Source organism: Bombina bombina, chromosome 3, assembly GCF_027579735.1.
Source record: "Bombina bombina isolate aBomBom1 chromosome 3, aBomBom1.pri, whole genome shotgun sequence".
NCBI lineage: Eukaryota > Metazoa > Chordata > Amphibia > Anura > Bombinatoridae > Bombina > Bombina bombina.
The window spans coordinates 217,884,149-217,905,084 of NC_069501.1; the positions used below are offsets into that span (position 1 = coordinate 217,884,149).

Consider the following 20,936-nt stretch of genomic DNA (forward strand, 5'->3'; position numbering starts at 1 on the left):
ACCACAGCCGCTCGGGCACCCAACTCCACCGCCCTGCGGGCACTGGCCAGTCCACCTGATCCTCCCCCGGGCCCCAATCACCAGGTAATCAAACGAGCAGTGCGGGCGCCGACGGGGATGAGCCCTACACTGAACCTCCATCTGAATTTGAGTGACTGACCCCCTTCTTGGACAATGGACATCGAGTTGACACTAGCAGCACCAGGAGGGACGTGTGCCATACTGAAGCAACTAAGCCTGTTCCTGTTGTAAACCTCTCCACCACATCTACTCTGACTCCGTCTCTTAGTTGAGCTGCTCTGAGCGTGACCGCACGTGACACGCTGACGCGAGCCTCGATTCCATTTCCTCCCGCCCGGCACTCAGCAACAGCCAGCCCCAGAGAGAATCAGACGACTTGCTGAATTCTGATTGGCTGAGACTCTGAGAGGCGGCCAGGGCTGAGTCCGGAGGCTTTCAGAGTGAAGCCTCCAGTGGGAGCGTATGGGGCGCATTGGAGAGCACTGCATTAGCACCTTTTCTCCTCTTGGTGGCAGTCTCTCAGCGACCCATACACTTCCACAGTGAGTCAATACATTCATATTGCGCAACGCAAGGACAGCTGGCTGGCCTAGTCTTGCTCAATATGAATGTATTGAATTATGTATTGTATTACTAAGTTTTAATTTACACAAGCACAAGTCCTGAATTTGGTGGAGGGGTGGGGGGGTCACCTTTTTTTATTAAAAAAAAAAAAGATCTATTTTTTTATTTATTTAATAAAAAGGCTGTTATTACATACATTGGCCAGGGGAGGCACTGCCTCACCTGCCTCCTGTGACTGCACGTCACTGATATATATATATATATATATATATATATATATATATATATATATATATATATAAAAGTATATATATGTGTGTGTATTTGTGCATGTATATATGTGTATGTATGCGTACATAATATGTACAGTATGTATACACATACATACATATATAATACACATACACACACACATTTATATACACACAAACAAATATTTACACACATATATACACCTTTCAGTCCCTCCCAGTCCAACACCATGTCTTATACCATATCACTATAAAACAATGTTAATACACTATTTTTTTATTGAAAAAAAAAGAAAGAGTGAAAAAGATATATATATATATATATATATATATATATATATATATATATATATATATACATACAGTATGTATATTTAAAATCAACTATACATTTTTTTTATCAGCTGTAAGTTGCATTATATGATTTTTGCTGCTGAGAATTTTATTGTTAGTCTGATGCATCACTTTGTGAGAATAAGCATTGTTCATTATATTTTTTTTCTCATTACCATATGAACAGATAATACTTCTATTATTAATTTACTTTTCTCTCTTACAAATAAAAATAATAATAAAAAAAAATAAAAAATAACAATAGCATTTTCTTCAGAGTGAAGAACATTGCTATTTCAAGTATTTCTTAACACACCTTGGGCTTTCGTGCACTTGGCTGACTTCACCTTTGGGTTAGTGTGCAAGCGAGTTTGTAGCGCTCCCCTTAGAAGTCAATGTGCTATACGACCTCCTGTTGTTAGAGGTTAGGTTTTATATATATATATATATATATATATATATATATATATATACACACATACTGTTAGTTCAGGCATGTTTAACCCCTACTGGTAGCTACTAAACACCAGCTAGCTTCCAGTTCTGCATTACTGTTCCTGAGCCTACCTAGGTATGCTGTTTAACAAAGGATATGAAGAGAGCCAAGTAAAATTGATAAGTAGAAGTAAAATAAATATCTTAAAACGGCATGTCCAACTCAACCATGAAAGTTCCATTCTGACTTTCATGTTCCTTTAATGTTCTGTGCTTTTCCTAAGCAGTGTATGACAAGGAACTGGAGACAGTTGACACAACGGAGAAGAAATTAAGCAGTGAAGAGTTTGTGGAGGTGAGAAATAATAAGAGCACCTGTTTTTCCCCCAAAAATTTTAAAAAGCAAAATGAATACATTTTAAATGTGAGATGTTACTTTTAGGAACATCTAGGGGCCCATTTATCAAAGGGCTTGCGGACCTGATCCGTCACTACGGATCAGGTCCGCAAGACCTCGCTAAATGCGGAGAGCAATACGCTCTCCACATTTAACATTGCACCAGCAGCTCACAAGAGCTGCTGGTGCAACGCCGCCCCCTGCTGACTCGCGGCCAATCGGCCGCCAGCAGGGAGCTGTCAATCAACCCGATCGTATTCGATCGGGTTGATTTCCGGCGATTCCTGTCCGCCTGGACAGGGTTATGAAGCAGCGGTCTTTAGACCGCTGCTTCATAAGTTGTGTTTCTGGCGAGTCTGAAGACTCGCCAGAAACACGGCCCTTCAAGCTCCGTACGGAGCTTGATAAATGGGCCTGCTAGAGTTACTCAAGAATAATACAATACAATGAATGAAGCACTTTAAACACATACAATTTTAAATATATGTAAAATGTTATATCTGTGGCACAGCCCATATGTTGTTGCTTGTAAGATGTCTTGATACGTTATGTGCGCTGTCATTTACAGAGCATACTATTGTAATACTTTGGTGTCTGTGTTTGGATTTTTCCTCTGGAAATAATTATGCTATATTATCCTATTTCTCCTCATCTCTGCAGTATGTTTATACTTACATTCAGCACTTCAGCACAGACCTCTTCCAGGAATTCCTGCATCACCTTGCGCAGTGCGCAGACATGTTTCGTGAAACTATCACACATGACATCTGGAGACAGATGTTTTCTGATGTCTTCCTTGCATGTGATCATGGAAAGGTTGGTCATTTAAAAGGAATCCATCATTACAGATTATTTGCATTTAAGTAATATGTGCTAATTATCCCCCTCTAGTTTGGCTGAAAACCTACAATCAAAACATTTCCATTAAAGGGACATGAATCCCAATTTGTTTCTTTCATGATTCAGCCATGGCAAGATTATTATTACTTTATTCATGGACATGAGAACTTCTCCAGCAGAAGGGACTTCGCAAGGGTTAAACACATAGGCATATGCACGCAATAGCTCAATAATAAATCACTCTAACATATAAGAGCATTTACTTTTTGCACTTTTAAAGGGATAGGAAAGTGAAAATTAAATTTGCAAGAATCAGATAGAGCATGTCATTTAAAGACACTTTTAAAATCACTTCTATTTTCAAATGTGCTTTGTTGTCTTGGTATCCCTTGTTGAAAAAGAATACGCACATATCTACACAAGTGGGAGCTAGTTGCTGATTGGTGCTTGCACACGCATTTCTCTTGTGATTGGCTAACTAGATGTGTTCAGCTAGCTGCCAGTAGTGCAATGCTGCTCATTCAGCAAAGGATAACAAGAGAATGAAGCATATTTGATAATAAAAGTACATTTCAAAGGTGTTTAAAATTGTATGGTCTATCCGAATCATGAATTAAATTTTTGGGGTTTCCTATCCCTTTAAAAAAAATTTTTACTTTTATTATCCTTTCCTCGGCCATCCAAAATGATCCTTTTGTTCATCAATAAGCAGTGGTTTACACACATTTGCCTGTGAAATAGAGAGTAGCTGCTGTTACACATTACCACTGTCACTGGCTCAGAAAGCAATAAGCTGTGCACACAAATGCATGTGCACATCCCAGCATTCTGCAGCTGAGCAGAGCAAGCTGGCTGCCAAAATAAACAAGCCATCATACAAGATATATTATTATAACACTATGAAACAAAATGAAAACTTTCAGCATGTGCATGTTTTGTGACCAATATAAAAAAAAACTGACTTTGATAATACAAAAAAATGCTTGCAATAATTACTATTGTTTTGGACATTCATAGATGCTTTACTCATTAATCTGAATGGGCTTCAGGTTTATTAAACATCATTTGCAGAGGTGGGCATATCATATTTCTCCCTGTTGTCATTTAGGTAGGATTCCTTGACAGACAGAGAGTTCTGGCTTTGATGGAAACGTTCTATGACAACATGGACTTAGAATCTGAGGAATGTCATCTACGGAACCCTAGGCAATGTAAGGATGGTGTATTTCTCAGAACTTTGACATGATTACAAGTTTTCATCTGATACATATACGGACAATATGGGCTTTGCACACTTCTAACAAAAACAATTTTCTTGTACAGGGCCAATGATTGAGCTGGATGAAATGGATCCTACAGCCTTCTGGGCTAATTTCCAGGAAGGAATAAAGCCTGTGGAGAAAGAATCAACTACAGATGGAAGTGAACCAATCTCTACATACAGTGTAGCAGCACAGGAAAAAGAAAACAAGATAGAAAGTAACGTAACAGTTGAAGGTGAGTTGATATAAGAAAAAATCCTTGAAGGACATTTTATAGTAGATGGTTTACTTGATGGACATATTAGAGTCATTGCAGGATATGTGCAAAAATAACTCCATAATAGTATCCTTGAGCAGGATGTAGAAATTGGAAAAAGGAACAGAAAGAGATAGACGCATCCAGGAAATTGCACAAAATTGAAGAAAACAAAATAGAAATGGTGACGTTTTCAAACTTAAGACCATTCAAATCCATAACAAAAAAACTGTTTTGGGGAGGTTTTGCAACTTAACTTTACAAATATTTTACATTGAAATACCTTGGCAGCTGTATTCCAACACACCAGAAAAGTTTCTAGTATGTTTTTGTATGATTTTTTCTTATTTCCTATTTCAGCAGCCTTTTGAAAACTTTTTTAATGTCTTGGATTTTCAAACAGTTTTTTTCAGTATTAACCTTGCATCCTCAGTTCACATATTAGTAAATACAAGAATGTTATGGATTGTTAAATAGTTACACATATAGTTCTGATCATATTTCAATCTATGAAACGTGTACACAATTAAGTTATCATTATTAGAATGTTTATTTATAGTTTCCTTAAAGGGACACTGAACCCAAATGTTTTCTTTTGTGATTCAGATAGAGCATGCAATTTAAGCAACTTTCTAATTTACTCCTATTATCAATTTTTCTTCAATCTCTTGGTATGTTTATTTGAAAAGCAAGAATGTAAGTTTAGATGCCGGCCCATTTTTGGTGAACAACTTGGGTTGTCCTTGCTTATTGGACAGCACCAATAAACCAGTGCTGTCCATGGTTCTGAACCAAAAATGTGCTGGCTCTTTAGCTTAGATGCCTTCTTTTTCAAATAAAGATAGCAAGAGAACGAAGAAAAATTGAAAATAGAAGTAAATTAGAAAGTTACTTAAAATTGAATGCTCTATCTAAATCATGAAAGAAAAAAAATTGGGTTCAGTGTCCCTTTAAGTATTTGGACATTTATTACTCACAATGTAATTGCTAGTTGCATGTTACAGGTTCTGTTCATTAAAGGTAATATGGTTATATCCCATTAATAATTTGAAAGTCAGTGCATCTAATAGATTGAAATGCCATAAAAAACAAAGCCAAAATTTGCCAGAGATGATTAACAAGTTTTTGCATATCAAACTTTTTATATAATGAATGGTAATACTAGCTCTTCAGAATTTATTTTAGTAAACCCATGTGCCACAGATAGACTGTATCACCCTGCAATTACAGAGATAAGCAATAAACATGCAGTATATCTGCAATAAAATATATACTTGAAAACACCTTATTTGCTTCAGTTAACATCAGGAAAATGTATTTATATATTACAAATGTATAGCCCTATCAAAGAAAAACTTAAAGCATCAGTATCTGAATTATTTTATGTTATCATAATAACAATCTTACACAGACTGTGCATAGATTAGTGGAGCCATCATGATGAATAATTTATTAGTGAACTATTAAATACAAAATTCAAGTAATTTACAATCTTATTTTAATTGCTGCCAAAGGGGCAATCATTTTGATGGTTAATTCTAGCCCTTTATTGTTTGTCTTGTTATTCTTGAATACATTTACAGTAAAGCCATAGTTATTCTATTTTTAATGATATATGTGTATTTTAGGTTCAACCCATACAAAGGAAGAGGCCTCTTCTACAGATGATAGTGGTAAACAAGAGAAAAACTACTTTCCGGACAAGCCCTGGTCAGGTAATAATAATACCAAACAATTCTTAATATGGGTAAATGTAAAATTCTTAGCTTAATGGTAGGTGGCTAAATCTGCAGCAATATGATTGTTCCTACACCATATGTGATGATTCAATAAATAATGCTCTTGCTATCCAGGCAAGCTGAAATTCACTAAATACAGAGAGTTGTTATCCTTCTTACCAGCCTCATATGAACTTTAACTTGGGCTGAACTCACTAGTTGCTATAAGAAAAATGGCAGAGCTTGGAAGTCCCAGAGAGATGAGAGATGCCTCCCATCTCCACTCAGATAAGATGCTCTAAAATGATCCTCCAGCACTGAGATATCTCTCACAGGCTTCTAGAGAGGCAATTTTTGCTATACTTCTCTATGAGGCATTTCTGTATGTGAAGGAGAGACAAGCCCAGTGCAGTATAGCACTGCATAACATGAGAGTTGTGTTATGTTTACATTTTGTGCTATATATTTGATATTACTTTAAACTTCAGATTGGGTCCTTTAAGTTTTATTACATTTAAGCTTTGTGCTTTCCATTTTGTATTTTAGTGCATTTAGATACAGCATTGATTTCACAAATTCTGATTATGCTTTGTTTCTGTATTTCTTTAACAAATTAGAATTATACATTGTATATTTCTGTTTATATTTTACAAATTACATTGCACTTTATATTTGCTCTATTGTAAAATAAAACTCACAGCTTTAGAAAGTGGGAGGAACTGGGGAGTTCCCTGGGTGGAACAAGGGCGTTCCCAGGGTATGTCTGAAGCTCTCTCACAATTCTCATGAAATGCTCTAAGCATTTTACACAAGCTAGCCTCACTGATTTATCTCGCCAGCTGCATGCAGGTGAATTTTTCTCAAAATTAACAATACACTTATTTAACTGATAGAAATGTAACATATAGTAAACTTGAAGCAAAAGCAAGTTAAAATGTAGCAAAAAAACATTTCATTTGAATGTGTGCTCTCCTGTTAACCTCACTCTTCCCTGTGAAATTCTCTATCCCAGAGAGGCTTATTACTTTCTATGGAACGCATCTCCCATTTCTCTGGGACTTCCAGATTTCACCATTTTTTTTATAGAATTAAGTGAATTCAGCCCCTGCACTATAATGTTTCTCCAAACTAGAGAATCTTTGATCATCTGGCTATTAGAAAGTAATGAAGCTCTTTGGGAAACTGAAGCTGTAGATACTCATTACATTACAATACAAAGTATGACCCTTATTTGTTAAAGTTACACAGAAATTGTCAAAGCATAATCAGAATTTGTAAAATAACAATCCTAAATACACTGCAAATACAAAAATAGAAAGTGCAAAGTTCAAATGTAATAAAACTTAAAGGACAAAATTTGTCTTTTAAAGTAATATAAAATACAAAGCACAAAGTGTAAGTGTAACAAAACTCTTATGCAATGTCATGTAGTGTTACATTGCACTGGGCTTGTCTCTCTTTCCCATACAGAAATGCAGGGAATTTTTTCTAAAGAAGTATAACAGTTGCTGCCTAGAATCTTGTGAGAAATCGCACAATGCTGAAGGATCATTTTAGATCATCTTATATGAGTGGAGAGCTTTATGGGAGGCATCTCTCTGGGACTTCCAGGTTCTGCCCTTTTTCTTATAGCAATCAGTGAGTTTATCCCCTGCACTATACTTTCTCTCCAAGTTGGAGAATCTTTGATCACCAGGCCCTTATAGAGAACAACTGAAAATTAACATTTATTACTTATCTCTCCTACTTCCTACTTGGAGTAAAAAAGCAAAATAAATGTAAAGGAGCTATTGGTAATACACTTTAGCAGGTAAATTAGATAATTGGAAACAAATTAAAGGGTAGACAATGTTACAGTATTTGTATCTCACACGGTACAATGTGTTTTGTTGCTTTAGGTGACCTTCTCACCACTGACCTGGCTCTCAGGTATAGCTCCTATGGGGATAGAAGCGAGTATGAGTGCACAGAGGCAGCCTCTAAATTCTCAGGTGAATATGTTTTGTTTGTTACCATTTAGGGATGAACATTTGTTGAGCATTTCTATATGTTGTAAAATGTCCTACTACCGTATAAAATAATCTGTAATCTGTATGAATGAAAATATTAATTTAACAAAATAAATGTTAGCAATAAGGAACATAAATTTGAAGGTAAGATGTGATATTTTGAAGAATCTATAACTTTTGCATCTTTAATATTGCTGGTCTTGCTAAAAAAGCTATGTGAACTAGTTAATAGAAATAGCATCTGATCTGGAAGCTCTCCCCCTTCATATGGGTAGTTTGTGCTACGAGACAGAAGGAGCGTGTTATTTTGTGGTGAATGAAACATGGCAGATAGTGGTTCATTTAGATGGGAAAACTGTGGCAGATAAAGGGTTTATTTTGATATTGGGCAAATGCATTAAAGGGATCATTGCATTTAAGAGTTTAATAAGTGGTCAATTATGATATCAATGGGCATATTTATCAAGCTCCGAATGGAGCTTTATGCCCCGTGTTTCTGGCGAACCCAAACAGCAGTTATGAAGCAGCGGTCACAAAGACCGCTGCTCCATAACCTGTCCGCTTACTCTGAGCAGGCGGACAGACATCGCCGGAAATAAACCCGATCGAGTACGATCGGGTTGATTGACACCCCCCTGCTGGCAGCCTATTGGCCGCGAGTCTGCAGGGGGCAGCATTGCACCAGAAGCTTTTGTGAGCTGCTGGTGCAATGCTAAAAAAGGCGAGCGTATTGCTCGCCGTATTCAGCGAGGTTTGTCGGACCTGATCCGCACTGTCGGATCAGGTCCGACAGACCTTGATAAATAAAGGCCCAAGGGTGGAGTTTGGCTTATGAGCGTCTTCAAAAAGGTTTCTGAAGTGGGGCAAAATAATTCATTTCTGTGTGCAGTAGTACAGAGTTGTTTGTACACAAGTCATATGCATCATTTTTCAATTGCTGGCACATTGGTAAAAAAAATGTGAGAAATAATTCACTGTATTTCTAATGATCTGAAGGCAAAATAAATATTTTAAAAACATTTAAACTGTCATTTTGTTAGAAAAATAAGCATTGTTTGCAGGACACACCCCTTGATAACTCTCTTGTGTGTTTTTTTTATCTCACTTAATTTGCTGTGACAAATTAGGGGAAAAATGTTTTCACTGTAAATCTATAAGAATAGATATATTTTAAACTCTTAATAATTGTGTAGAGGTGACCGGTCACTTTGCATTGTATTTAGTTATTATCTGCCACTAAACATTGAACGTTTTAAATTATCTTTTAATAAATTTAATATATTTTATTATAACTAGACCTTTTTGTCCTTCTACTGTGTTGGTTGCTAGATTCCTCTTGCTTTAATTAGCGCTGATCCGATTGCTTTATCTGTAAACTAAATTAGGGGAAAATATAAACCCTATATACTGCGCACACACACACATATTATAAAAAATGATACACACACACATATTATAAACAAAGATTAGGAGTGGCGCGCTAACTGTTTCATGCGACCGATAAGGGGTTTATCGTTGTGCACATCAAAAGTAGCGAGCTTATTACAGGTTAAAAGTAAATGTGTTCACTTTAGCACAATTTAATTTAACGGGCATAAGGATAGCTCAACTTCAGAGCTCTGTTTAACTGTTACGCAACACAATCTAATACAAATTATTTTTAAAAAAATTGCATGAAAAAGTTATGAGGTCTCAGGTGTCTCAGAAATAAAAGGACTGCAAAGGGCTTTAACCTAGAGATACATACACATACATGTCTAAATATGTATGTATATATACATATATATATACACACACAGGTATATATATATGTATATATGTACAGTATACCTTGTGCACAATATATTAACAATACAAATGGCATTTGGTATAATACATGTCTATGACTCTTAAGGGGGACTTATAATACAGTACTTTTTGTTAATCTGACATCATCAACCCACAAGCGGTAGATCTGCTTATATGACTGCAACGGATGATACAAGTAGTCTGATGTATGGGAGACAGATCCAATTATTTTACAGTTATATGAATCGTTTTGGAAACAGGATGATAAGTGTTTGAAAAGGGTTTCTTCTCTCTGATTGCATGCCGACGATCAGAATGATTAGATATTGACGGTGTGATACTATGTGATACTATGTTATTATGCAGACAACACACCGAGCATACGTCCCACACTGACCGGGATATGGTAATTAGCCATGCGGTTACTTCAATGAGGAAGTGGAGTGGCTATAAGAAGCAATGACGCAAACCAATCGGATTGAGACGTACACCCGGAAGTGATGTGCCCATAGTCTCTGCACATCAAGCGCGCACCCCGTCGACAGGTGCATACACTTAGTTGATTCCACGAGTAAGGGTATATTAAGCATCAGTTTTTATTTTGAAACAAACTTCCTTTGGGGTATCATGTTGTGATATCTCTGACCTAAGAATTGGGAACATTTGATAAAGATGCCAGTTGGGCATCGAAACATCATGGACTTTCCCCTTTTTTTACGTTGTTTTTTCAATAAAAGTTCATTTTTACTTTGCCAAATCCAGTGAGTGCTGTAATCATATGTGAATTGTAGCTAGTTGGATACAAGGAGTGGAGATCCTATTGGAATTGTCTATATATATATATATATATATATATATATAGGCCACGCCCACCTTACGCTATGGTGCAAAACGCTGACGAGTGTTACACGCTACCAAGTAGCAGTTTGTATTTGTTACAAGTTATTCTCTTTGCCACATTGTTTGGCTATCTTATCACTGTGATTGTGTATATCGCATAGGGCCTGTCTCACAGCGGATTGCTTAGGGTCACAGACTTGTGTGGACTGCTGGACGAACCTTGGATGTACAACAGACCGCTTAGTGGGATATCCTGATTTCACCTTTTAAGGTGTATTACGTACAATCCTTACCTCATATCGATTGAATCCACCTTTGCAATCCTAACTTTGGGATTGTGAAATTCGTTTATGTGCATACATTTTTTATCAAAGCAGATTACACTATGAGGAGATTCTTTGTGCGCTTATTTTTCTAGATTGGATTTGTTTTGCTTTTGAACTCCAGTGTTGGTACAGGAGGATTCACCTATAAGCTGCCGCTTCTCCCCTGATTTTAAGAAGACCGGAACATTGAATTCCCAGATAAGACATTAATTTATCTGTTGATATTGTGTATTCTAGGATTACACATATTGTTTGCATTCATTTGCTCTGTACATCATTTCTCCAACATTGGTGTGTCCGGTCCACGGCGTCATCCTTACTTGTGGGATATCTCTTCCCCAACAGGAAATGGCAAAGAGTCCCAGCAAAGCTGGCCATATAGTCCCTCCTAGGCTCCGCCCACCCCAGTCATTCTCTTTGCCGTTGCACAGGCAACATCTCCACGGAGATGGTTAAGAGTTTTTTGGTGTTTAAATGTAGTTTTTATTCTTCTATCAAGTCTTTGTTATTTTAAAATAGTGCTGGTATGTACTATTTACTCTGAAACAGAAAAGGATGAAGATTTCTGTTTGTGAGAGGAAGATGATTTTAGCAGACAGTAACTAAAATCGATTGCTGTTTCCACATAGGACTGTTGAGATGAAGTAACTTCAGTTGGGGGAAACAGTTAGCAGACTTTTCTGCTTAAGGTATGACTAGCCATATTTCTAACAAGACCATGTAATGCTGGAAGGCTGTCATTTCCCCTCATGGGGACCGGTAAGCCATTTTCTTAGTCAAACAAACAGAATAAAGGGCTTAATATGGGCTAAAAAACTGGTAGACATTTTTATGGGCTAAATCGATTGCTTTATTTGGGCATTTTATTCATATTTATGCTGACAATTCGCATTTATAAACTTGGGGAACGTTTATTAAACGGCAGGCACTATGTTAGACACCTTTTCCAGTCAGGGGGCCTTCCTAGTTGTAGACTGAGCCTCATTTTTGCGCCATTACTGCACAGTTGTTTTTTGAGAGCAGGGCATGCAGATGCATGTGTGAGGATCTGAAATTTGCTGGAAAAGCTTCTAGAAGGCGTCAATTGGTATCGTATTCCCCTCTAGGCTTGGTTGGGTCTCAGCAAAGGCTATAGCTGGGACTGTATAGGGGTTAAATTTGTAAACGGCTCCGGTTCCGTTATTTTAAGGGTTAAAGCTCTGAAATTTTTGGTGTGCAATACTCTTAATGCTTTAAGACACTGTGGTGAAATTTTGGTAATTTTTGAACAATTCCTTCATACTTTTTCACATATTCAGTAATAAAGTGTTTTCTGTTTAAAATTTAAAGAGACAGTAACAGTTTTGTTTTAAAACGTTTTTTGTGCTTTGTTGACAAGTTTAAGCCTGTTTAACATGTCTGTGCCTTCGGATAAGCTATGTTCTATATGTATGAAAGCCAATGTGTCTCCCCATTTAAATTTATGTGATAATTGTGCCATAGCGTCCAAACAAAGTAAGGACAGTACTGCCACAGATAATGAAATTGCCCAAGATGATTCCTCAGATGAGGGGAGTAAACATGATACTACATCATCTCCTACTGTGTCTACACCAGTTTTGCCCACACAGGAGGCCCCTAGTACATCTAGTGCGCCAATGCTTATTACCATGCAACAATTAACGGCTGTAATGGATAACTCTATAGCAAATATTTTATCCAAAATGCCAACTTATCAGAGAAAGCGCGATTGCTCTGTTTTAAACACTGAAGAGCAGGAGGGCGCTGATGATAATTGTTCTGTCATACCCTCACACCAATCTGAAGGGGCCATGAGGGAGGTTTTGTCAGATGGGGAAATTTCAGATTCAGGAAAAATTTCTCAACAAGCTGAACCTGATGTTGTGACATTTAAATTTAAATTAGAACATCTCCGCGCACTGCTTAAGGAGGTGTTATCTACTCTGGATGATTGTGACAACTTGGTCATTCCAGAGAAATTATGCAAGATGGACAAGTTCCTAGAGGTTCCGGTGCACCCCGACGCTTTTCCTATACCCAAGCGGGTGGCGGACATAGTAAATAAGGAGTGGGAAAAGCCCGGCATACCTTTTGTTCCCCCCCCTATATTTAAGAAATTATTTCCTATGGTCGACCCCAGAAAGGACTTATGGCAGACAGTCCCTAAGGTCGAGGGGGCAGTTTCTACTCTAAACAAACGCACTACTATTCCTATCGAAGATAGTTGTGCTTTCAAAGATATGGATAAAAAATTGGAGGGTTTGCTTAAAAAGATTTTTGTACAGCAAGGTTACCTTCTACAACCCATTTCGTGCATTGTTCCTGTCACTACAGCAGCGTGGTTCTGGTTCGAGGAACTAGAAAACTCGCTTAGTAGAGAGACTCCATATGAGGAGGTTATGGACAGAGTTCACGCACTTAAGTTGGCTAACTCTTTTATTTTAGATGCCGCTTTGCAATTAGCTAGATTAGCGGCGAAAAATTCAGGGTTTGCTATCGTGGCGCGCAGAGCGCTTTGGCTAAAGTCTTGGTCAGCGGATGTGTCATCCAAGACAAAATTGCTTAATATCCCTTTCAAAGGTAAAACTCTATTTGGACCAGAATTGAAAGAGATTATTTCAGACATCACTGGGGGAAAGGGCCACGCCCTTCCACAAGATAGGCCTTTCAAGGCCAAAAATAAGTCTAATTTTCGTTCTTTCGCAATTTCAGGAACGGACCGGCCTCTAATTCTGCATCCTCTAAGCAAGAGGGTAATGCCTCACAACCCAAACCAGCCTGGAAACCGATGCAAGGCTGGAACAAGGGTAAGCAGGCCAAGAAGCCTGCCGCTGCTAACAAAACAGCATGAAGGAGTAGCCCCCGATCCGGGACCGGATCTAGTGGGGGGCAGACTCTCTCTCTTTGCTCAGGCTTTTTGCAAGAGATGTTCAGGATCCCTGGGCGCTAGGAATAGTTTCTCAGGGTTATCTCCTGGAATTCAGGGAACTACCCCCAAGGGGAAGGTTCCACATGTCTCACTTATCCTCAAACCAAATAAAGAGACAGGCGTTCTTACATTGTGTAGAAGACCTGTTAAAGATGGGAGTGATACACCCAGTTCCAATAAAGGAACAAGGAATGGGATTTTATTCCAATCTGTTCGTAGTTTCCAAAAAAGAGGGAACTTTCAGACCAATTTTGGATTTGAAGATCCTAAACAAATTTCTCAGGGTACCATCGTTCAAGATGGAAACCATTCGAACGATTCTACCCACTATCCAGGAAAGTCAATTTATGACTACCGTGGATCTAAAGGATGCGTACCTACATATTCCTATCCACAAAGAACATCACCAGTTCCTAAGATTCGCTTTTCTGGATTTTCACAAAAGTACTAGGGTCCCTTCTAGCGGTTCTAAGACCGAGGGGCATTGCAGTAGTACCTTACTTGGACGACATTCTAATACAAGCGTCGTCCCTGTCAAAAGCAAAGGCTCATACAGACATCGTTCTGGCCTTTGTCAGATAACACGGATGGAAGGTGAACATAGAAAAAAGTTCTCTGTCTCCGTCGACAAGAGTTCCCTTCTTGGGAACAATAATAGATTCCTTAGAAATGAGGATTTTTCTGACAGAGGTCAGAAAGTCAAAACTTCTAAGCACTTGTCAAGTTCTTCATTCTGTTCCTCGTCCTTCCATAGCGCAGTGCATGGAAGTAGTAGGGTTGATGGTTGCAGCAATGGACATAGTTCCTTTTGCACGAATTCATCTAAGACCATTACAACTGTGCATGCTCAAACAGTGGAATGGGGACTATACAGACTTGTCTCCAATGATTCAAGTAGATCAGAAAACCAGAGATTCACTCCGTTGGTGGCTGACCCTGGACCATCTGTCCCAGGGAATGAGCTTCCGCAGACCAGAGTGGGTCATTGTCACAACCGACGCCAGTCTAGTGGGCTGGGGCGCGGTCTGGGAATCCCTGAAAGCTCAGGGTCTATGGTCTCGGGAAGAGTCTCTTCTCCCGATAAACATTCTGGAACTGAGAGCGATATTCAATGCTCTCAGGGCTTGGCCTCAACTAGCAAAGGCCAGATTCATAAGGTTCCAATCAGACAACATGACGACCGTTGCGTATATCAATCATCAGGGGGGAACAAGGAGTTCTCTGGTGATGAAAGAAGTGACCAAAATAATTCAATGGGCGGAGGATCACTCCTGCCACCTGTCTGCGATCCACATCCCAAGTGTGGAAAACTGTGAGGCGGATTTTCTGAGTCGTCAGACATTCCATCCGGGGGAGTGGGAACTCCATCCGGAGATCTTTGCCCAAATAACTCAATTATGGGGCATTCCAGACATGGATCTGATGGCGTCTCGTCAGAACTTCAAGGTTCCTTGCTACGGGTCCAGATCCAGGGATCCCAAGGCGACTCTAGTAGATGCACTAGTAGCACCTTGGACCTTCAACCTAGCTTATGTATTTCCACCGTTTCCTCTCATTCCCAGGCTGGTAGCCAGGATCAATCAGGAGAGGATCTTTACCACAACTGATATACAGTGGCACCACTACGGCAGCCTTTTCAATAATTGCCGTGCGTTGCTAACATATAGTTAATGTTTCTATATTTATGATGGCAGAAAAGGTGGTGCTGTGCAGTTAAATAATTTATTCGACCAACAGAGAGGAAAAGACCCCTCTAAAAGACTGCACATATAGCACTCTGTGCCTGGACTTATGATTGAGAAATTGGGAATTTTAAAATGTAACTTTTATTGAATTTTATTAAAATACAACACTCAATTAAAAACAACCTAATAGTGGTAAGCCACTTCCTTTATCCTCTGTAAGCCTTTGATGTGTAAAGGGTGCTTAGAAGGAAGTTGTTTAGGTGGGGAGTTATAAATGAGACCTCTTAATTCAGTAATATTCCTGATAACCAAAAGTAAATCTTTCTGTATCAAATACACATAAGTTTGGCTATTGCAATAAATTGTTGGTTTCTACTTGTTGAATTGAGGTAACTGTAAATGATATTCAAAGACCTCAGATATATATCTACAAAGTGTAGTTGTAAAATACCATCTGAATAGTAAGTATCACTTCTATTCAATTGTATTGTAGAGTATAATTGATGTAGATATTCAGAATAGATGTAGTTTCTTAAAGCAGAGTATTGATCTATATTGTTCTAGATATATCTTAAAGTATACAAATTGCTAATATGCATCTACTCAGATTGCCTTAATTCCCCAGTTTTAATAATGTGTACTTCTGAGTAGCTTAGTACATTTCTTACATCATATGTCTTAGCCAGTATACAATGTGCTGAATATTTGTAGCGTTTTAATTAATGAACTACATCATCTGTTACAATTGGCCATTTGTTTTACAGGGATAGGGGGACAAACTTATATTGTCAATATGTGGCTGCAGAATAATGCCACTATTAGCGATATTGTCTTATGTTTGCCCTTCTTACTGCAATATTTATTGTGTCTTGTCTTACTCATACAATAGTTTAATCTTTTCGTATGATCCAGTGTCAGAATAGAAATGTAGTATTGTGCTTTGTGTACATCATTTTTAGCACCGGATACTTATTTTCTTCATTTAATATTAACCAAAAGTGTACTGATTTTGGCAGATTAGGTAAATATACTCCTTAAGCTAGACTATTGTAACTATGGTGCTGTTAAGGTACAGACTGAAAGGTCTTTTGTGTAGTGGCAAACGTTCGGTAATAAACCAGTACACTATAGTTATCTGGCTCTATGTATAACTACGTTCCCCCACTATAATATTATCCTTTGAAGGCAGCTAGCTGAATATTTAGATTGCGAGTAACGTTCGGTAATAAACCAGTACACTATAGTTATCTGGCTCTATGTATAGCTACGTTCCCCCACTGTAATATTGTCTTTTGAAAACAGTTAGCTGAATATTTGGATTACGAGTAACCTTCTATTGATTCCAAGTAGTTTTAGGTCTAAAGTTATCACTAGAGTAAACAGTCCTGATAGTGACTGTCATATATTTAGGCTGTAAGCGTAATAACTATTATTTTCCCGCCTAAACAGGCTAACCACTATAGGTATAGTTTTTTTTAAAAAATGAATAGAGCTCCCATTAGCTCTATAACCCCCTGACCGGTTTCGCCCGTATCGGGCTTTTTCAAAGGCTTTGAAATTTTTTTAAAAAAAACTATACCTATAGTGGTTAGCCTGTTTATAAATGAGACCTCTTAATTCAGTAATAGCCAAACTTATGTGTATTTGATACAGAAAGATTTACTTTTGGTTATCAGGAATATTACTGAATTAAGAGGTCTAATTTATAACTCCCCACCTAAACAACTTCCTTCTAAGCACCTTGGACCTTCAACCTAGCTTATGTATTTCCACCGTTTCCTCTCATTCCCAGGCTGGTAGCCAGGATCAATCAGGAGAGGATCTTTACCACAACTGATATACAGTGGCACCACTACGGCAGCCTTTTCAATAATTGCCGTGCGTTGCTAACATATAGTTAATGTTTCTATATTTATGATGGCAGAAAAGGTGGTGCTGTGCAGTTAAATAATTTATTCGACCAACAGAGAGGAAAAGACCCCTCTAAAAGACTGCACATATAGCACTCTGTGCCTGGACTTATGATTGAGAAATTGGGAATTTTAAAATGTAACTTTTATTGAATTTTATTAAAATACAACACTCAATTAAAAACAACCTAATAGTGGTAAGCCACTTCCTTTATCCTCTGTAAGCCTTTGATGTGTAAAGGGTGCTTAGAAGGAAGTTGTTTAGGTGGGGAGTTATAAATGAGACCTCTTAATTCAGTAATATTCCTGATAACCAAAAGTAAATCTTTCTGTATCAAATACACATAAGTTTGGCTATTGCAATAAATTGTTGGTTTCTACTTGTTGAATTGAGGTAACTGTAAATGATATTCAAAGACCTCAGATATATATCTACAAAGTGTAGTTGTAAAATACCATCTGAATAGTAAGTATCACTTCTATTCAATTGTATTGTAGAGTATAATTGATGTAGATATTCAGAATAGATGTAGTTTCTTAAAGCAGAGTATTGATCTATATTGTTCTAGATATATCTTAAAGTATACAAATTGCTAATATGCATCTACTCAGATTGCCTTAATTCCCCAGTTTTAATAATGTGTACTTCTGAGTAGCTTAGTACATTTCTTACATCATATGTCTTAGCCAGTATACAATGTGCTGAATATTTGTAGCGTTTTAATTAATGAACTACATCATCTGTTACAATTGGCCATTTGTTTTACAGGGATAGGGGGACAAACTTATATTGTCAATATGTGGCTGCAGAATAATGCCACTATTAGCGATATTGTCTTATGTTTGCCCTTCTTACTGCAATATTTATTGTGTCTTGTCTTACTCATACAATAGTTTAATCTTTTCGTATGATCCAGTGTCAGAATAGAAATGTAGTATTGTGCTTTGTGTACATCATTTTTAGCACCGGATACTTATTTTCTTCATTTAATATTAACCAAAAGTGTACTGATTTTGGCAGATTAGGTAAATATACTCCTTAAGCTAGACTATTGTAACTATGGTGCTGTTAAGGTACAGACTGAAAGGTCTTTTGTGTAGTGGCAAACGTTCGGTAATAAACCAGTACACTATAGTTATCTGGCTCTATGTATAACTACGTTCCCCCACTATAATATTATCCTTTGAAGGCAGCTAGCTGAATATTTAGATTGCGAGTAACGTTCGGTAATAAACCAGTACACTATAGTTATCTGGCTCTATGTATAGCTACGTTCCCCCACTGTAATATTGTCTTTTGAAAACAGTTAGCTGAATATTTGGATTACGAGTAACCTTCTATTGATTCCAAGTAGTTTTAGGTCTAAAGTTATCACTAGAGTAAACAGTCCTGATAGTGACTGTCATATATTTATGCTGTAAGCGTAATAACTATTATTTTCCCGCCTAAACAGGCTAACCACTATAGGTATAGTTTTTTTAAAAAAATGAATAGAGCTCCCATTAGCTCTATAACCCCCTGACCGGTTTCGCCCGTATCAGGCTTTTTCAAAGGCTTTGAAATTTTTTTAAAAAAAACTATACCTATAGTGGTTAGCCTGTTTATAAATGAGACCTCTTAATTCAGCAATAGCCAAACTTATGTGTATTTGATACAGAAAGATTTACTTTTGGTTATCAGGAATATTACTGAATTAAGAGGTCTCATTTATAACTCCCCACCTAAACAACTTCCTTCTAAGCACCCTTTACACATCAAAGGCTTACAGAGGATAAAGGAAGTGGCTTACCACTATTAGGTTGTTTTTAATTGAGTGTTGTATTTTAATAAAATTCAATAAAAGTTACATTTTAAAATTCCCAATTTCTCAATCATAAGTCCAGGCACAGAGTGCTATATGTGCAGTCTTTTAGAGGGGTCTCTTCCTCTCTGTTGGTCGAATCAATCAGGAGAGGGCCTCGGTGATCTTGATAGCTCCTGCGTGGCCACGCAGGACTTGGTATGCAGACCTGGTGAATATGTCATCGGTTCCACCATGGAAGCTACCTTTGAGACAGGACCTTCTTGTTCAGGGTCCATTCGAACATCCAAATCTGGTCTCCCTCCAGCTGACGGCTTGGAGATTGAACGCTTGATTCTATCGAAGCGTGGGTTTTCAGATTCTGTGATAGATACTCTGGTTCAGGCCAGAAAACCGGTAACTAGAAAGATTTACCATAAAATATGGAAAAGATATATCTGTTGGTGTGAATCCAAAGGATTCCCATGGAATAAGATAAAAATTCCTAAGATTCTCTCCTTTCTACAAGAAGGTTTGGAGAAAGGATTATCTGCAAGTTCTCTAAAGGGACAGATCTCTGCTTTATCTGTCTTACTACACAAAAGACTGGCAGCTGTGCCAGATGTTCAAGCATTTGTTCAGGCTCTGGTTAGGATCAAGCCTGTTTACAGACCTTTGACTCCTCCCTGGAGTCTAAATCTAGTTCTTTCAGTTCTTCAAGGGGTTCCGTTTGAACCTTTACGTTCCATAGATATTAAGTTACTATCTTGTGTTCCATGCAGATAAGGTGGTTTTGCGTACTAAGCCTGGTTTTCTTCCTAAGGTTGTTTCTAAAAAAAATATTAACCAGGAGATAGTTGTACCTTCTTTATGTCCGAATCCAGTTTCAAAGAAGGAACGTTTGTTACACAATTTGGACGTAGTCCGTGCTCTAAAATTCTATTTAGAGGCTACAAAAGATTTCAGACAAACATCTTCCTTGTTTGTTGTTTATTCTGGTAAAAGGAGAGGTCAAAAAGCGACTTCTACCTCTCTTTCCTTTTGGCTTAAAAGCATCATCCGATTGGCTTATGAGACTGCCGGACGGCAGCCTCCTGAAAGAATCACAGCTCACTCCACTAGGGCTGTGGCTTCCACATGGGCCTTCAAGAACGAGGCTTCTGTTGACCAGATATGTAAGGCAGCGACTTGGTCTTCACTGCACACTTTTGCCAAATTTTACAAATTTGATACTTTTGCTTCTTCGGAGGCTATTTTTGGGAGAAAGGTTTTGCAAGCTGTGGTGCCTTCCGTTTAGGTAACCTGATTTGCTCCCTCCCTTCATCCGTGTCCTAAAGCTTTGGTATTGGTTCCCACAAGTAAGGATGACGCCGTGGACCGGACACACCAATGTTGGAGAAAACAGAATTTATGCTTACCTGATAAATTACTTTCTCCAACGGTGTGTCCGGTCCACGGCCCGCCCTGGTTTTTTAATCAGGTCTGATGAATTATTTTCTCTAACTACAGTCACCACGGTACCATATGGTTTCTCCTATATATATTTCCTCCTGTCCGTCGGTCGAATGACTGGGGTGGGCGGAGCCTAGGA

The 20,936-nt window shown here is 38.0% G+C and overlaps 1 protein-coding gene across 1 annotated transcript in view; it reads left to right on the plus strand.

The window, feature by feature from the left end:
- Positions 1 to 20,936, plus strand: part of EFCAB5 (EF-hand calcium binding domain 5) — a 208,160-nt gene that overhangs the window by 70,403 nt on the left and 116,821 nt on the right. The window contains exons 5-10 of the mRNA XM_053705221.1: positions 1,892 to 1,959; positions 2,662 to 2,817; positions 3,950 to 4,052; positions 4,165 to 4,338; positions 5,988 to 6,074; positions 7,976 to 8,068. Coding sequence (XP_053561196.1) covers positions 1,892 to 1,959; positions 2,662 to 2,817; positions 3,950 to 4,052; positions 4,165 to 4,338; positions 5,988 to 6,074; positions 7,976 to 8,068 — 681 coding nt within the window. The remainder of the gene's footprint in view (positions 1 to 1,891; positions 1,960 to 2,661; positions 2,818 to 3,949; positions 4,053 to 4,164; positions 4,339 to 5,987; positions 6,075 to 7,975; positions 8,069 to 20,936) is intronic.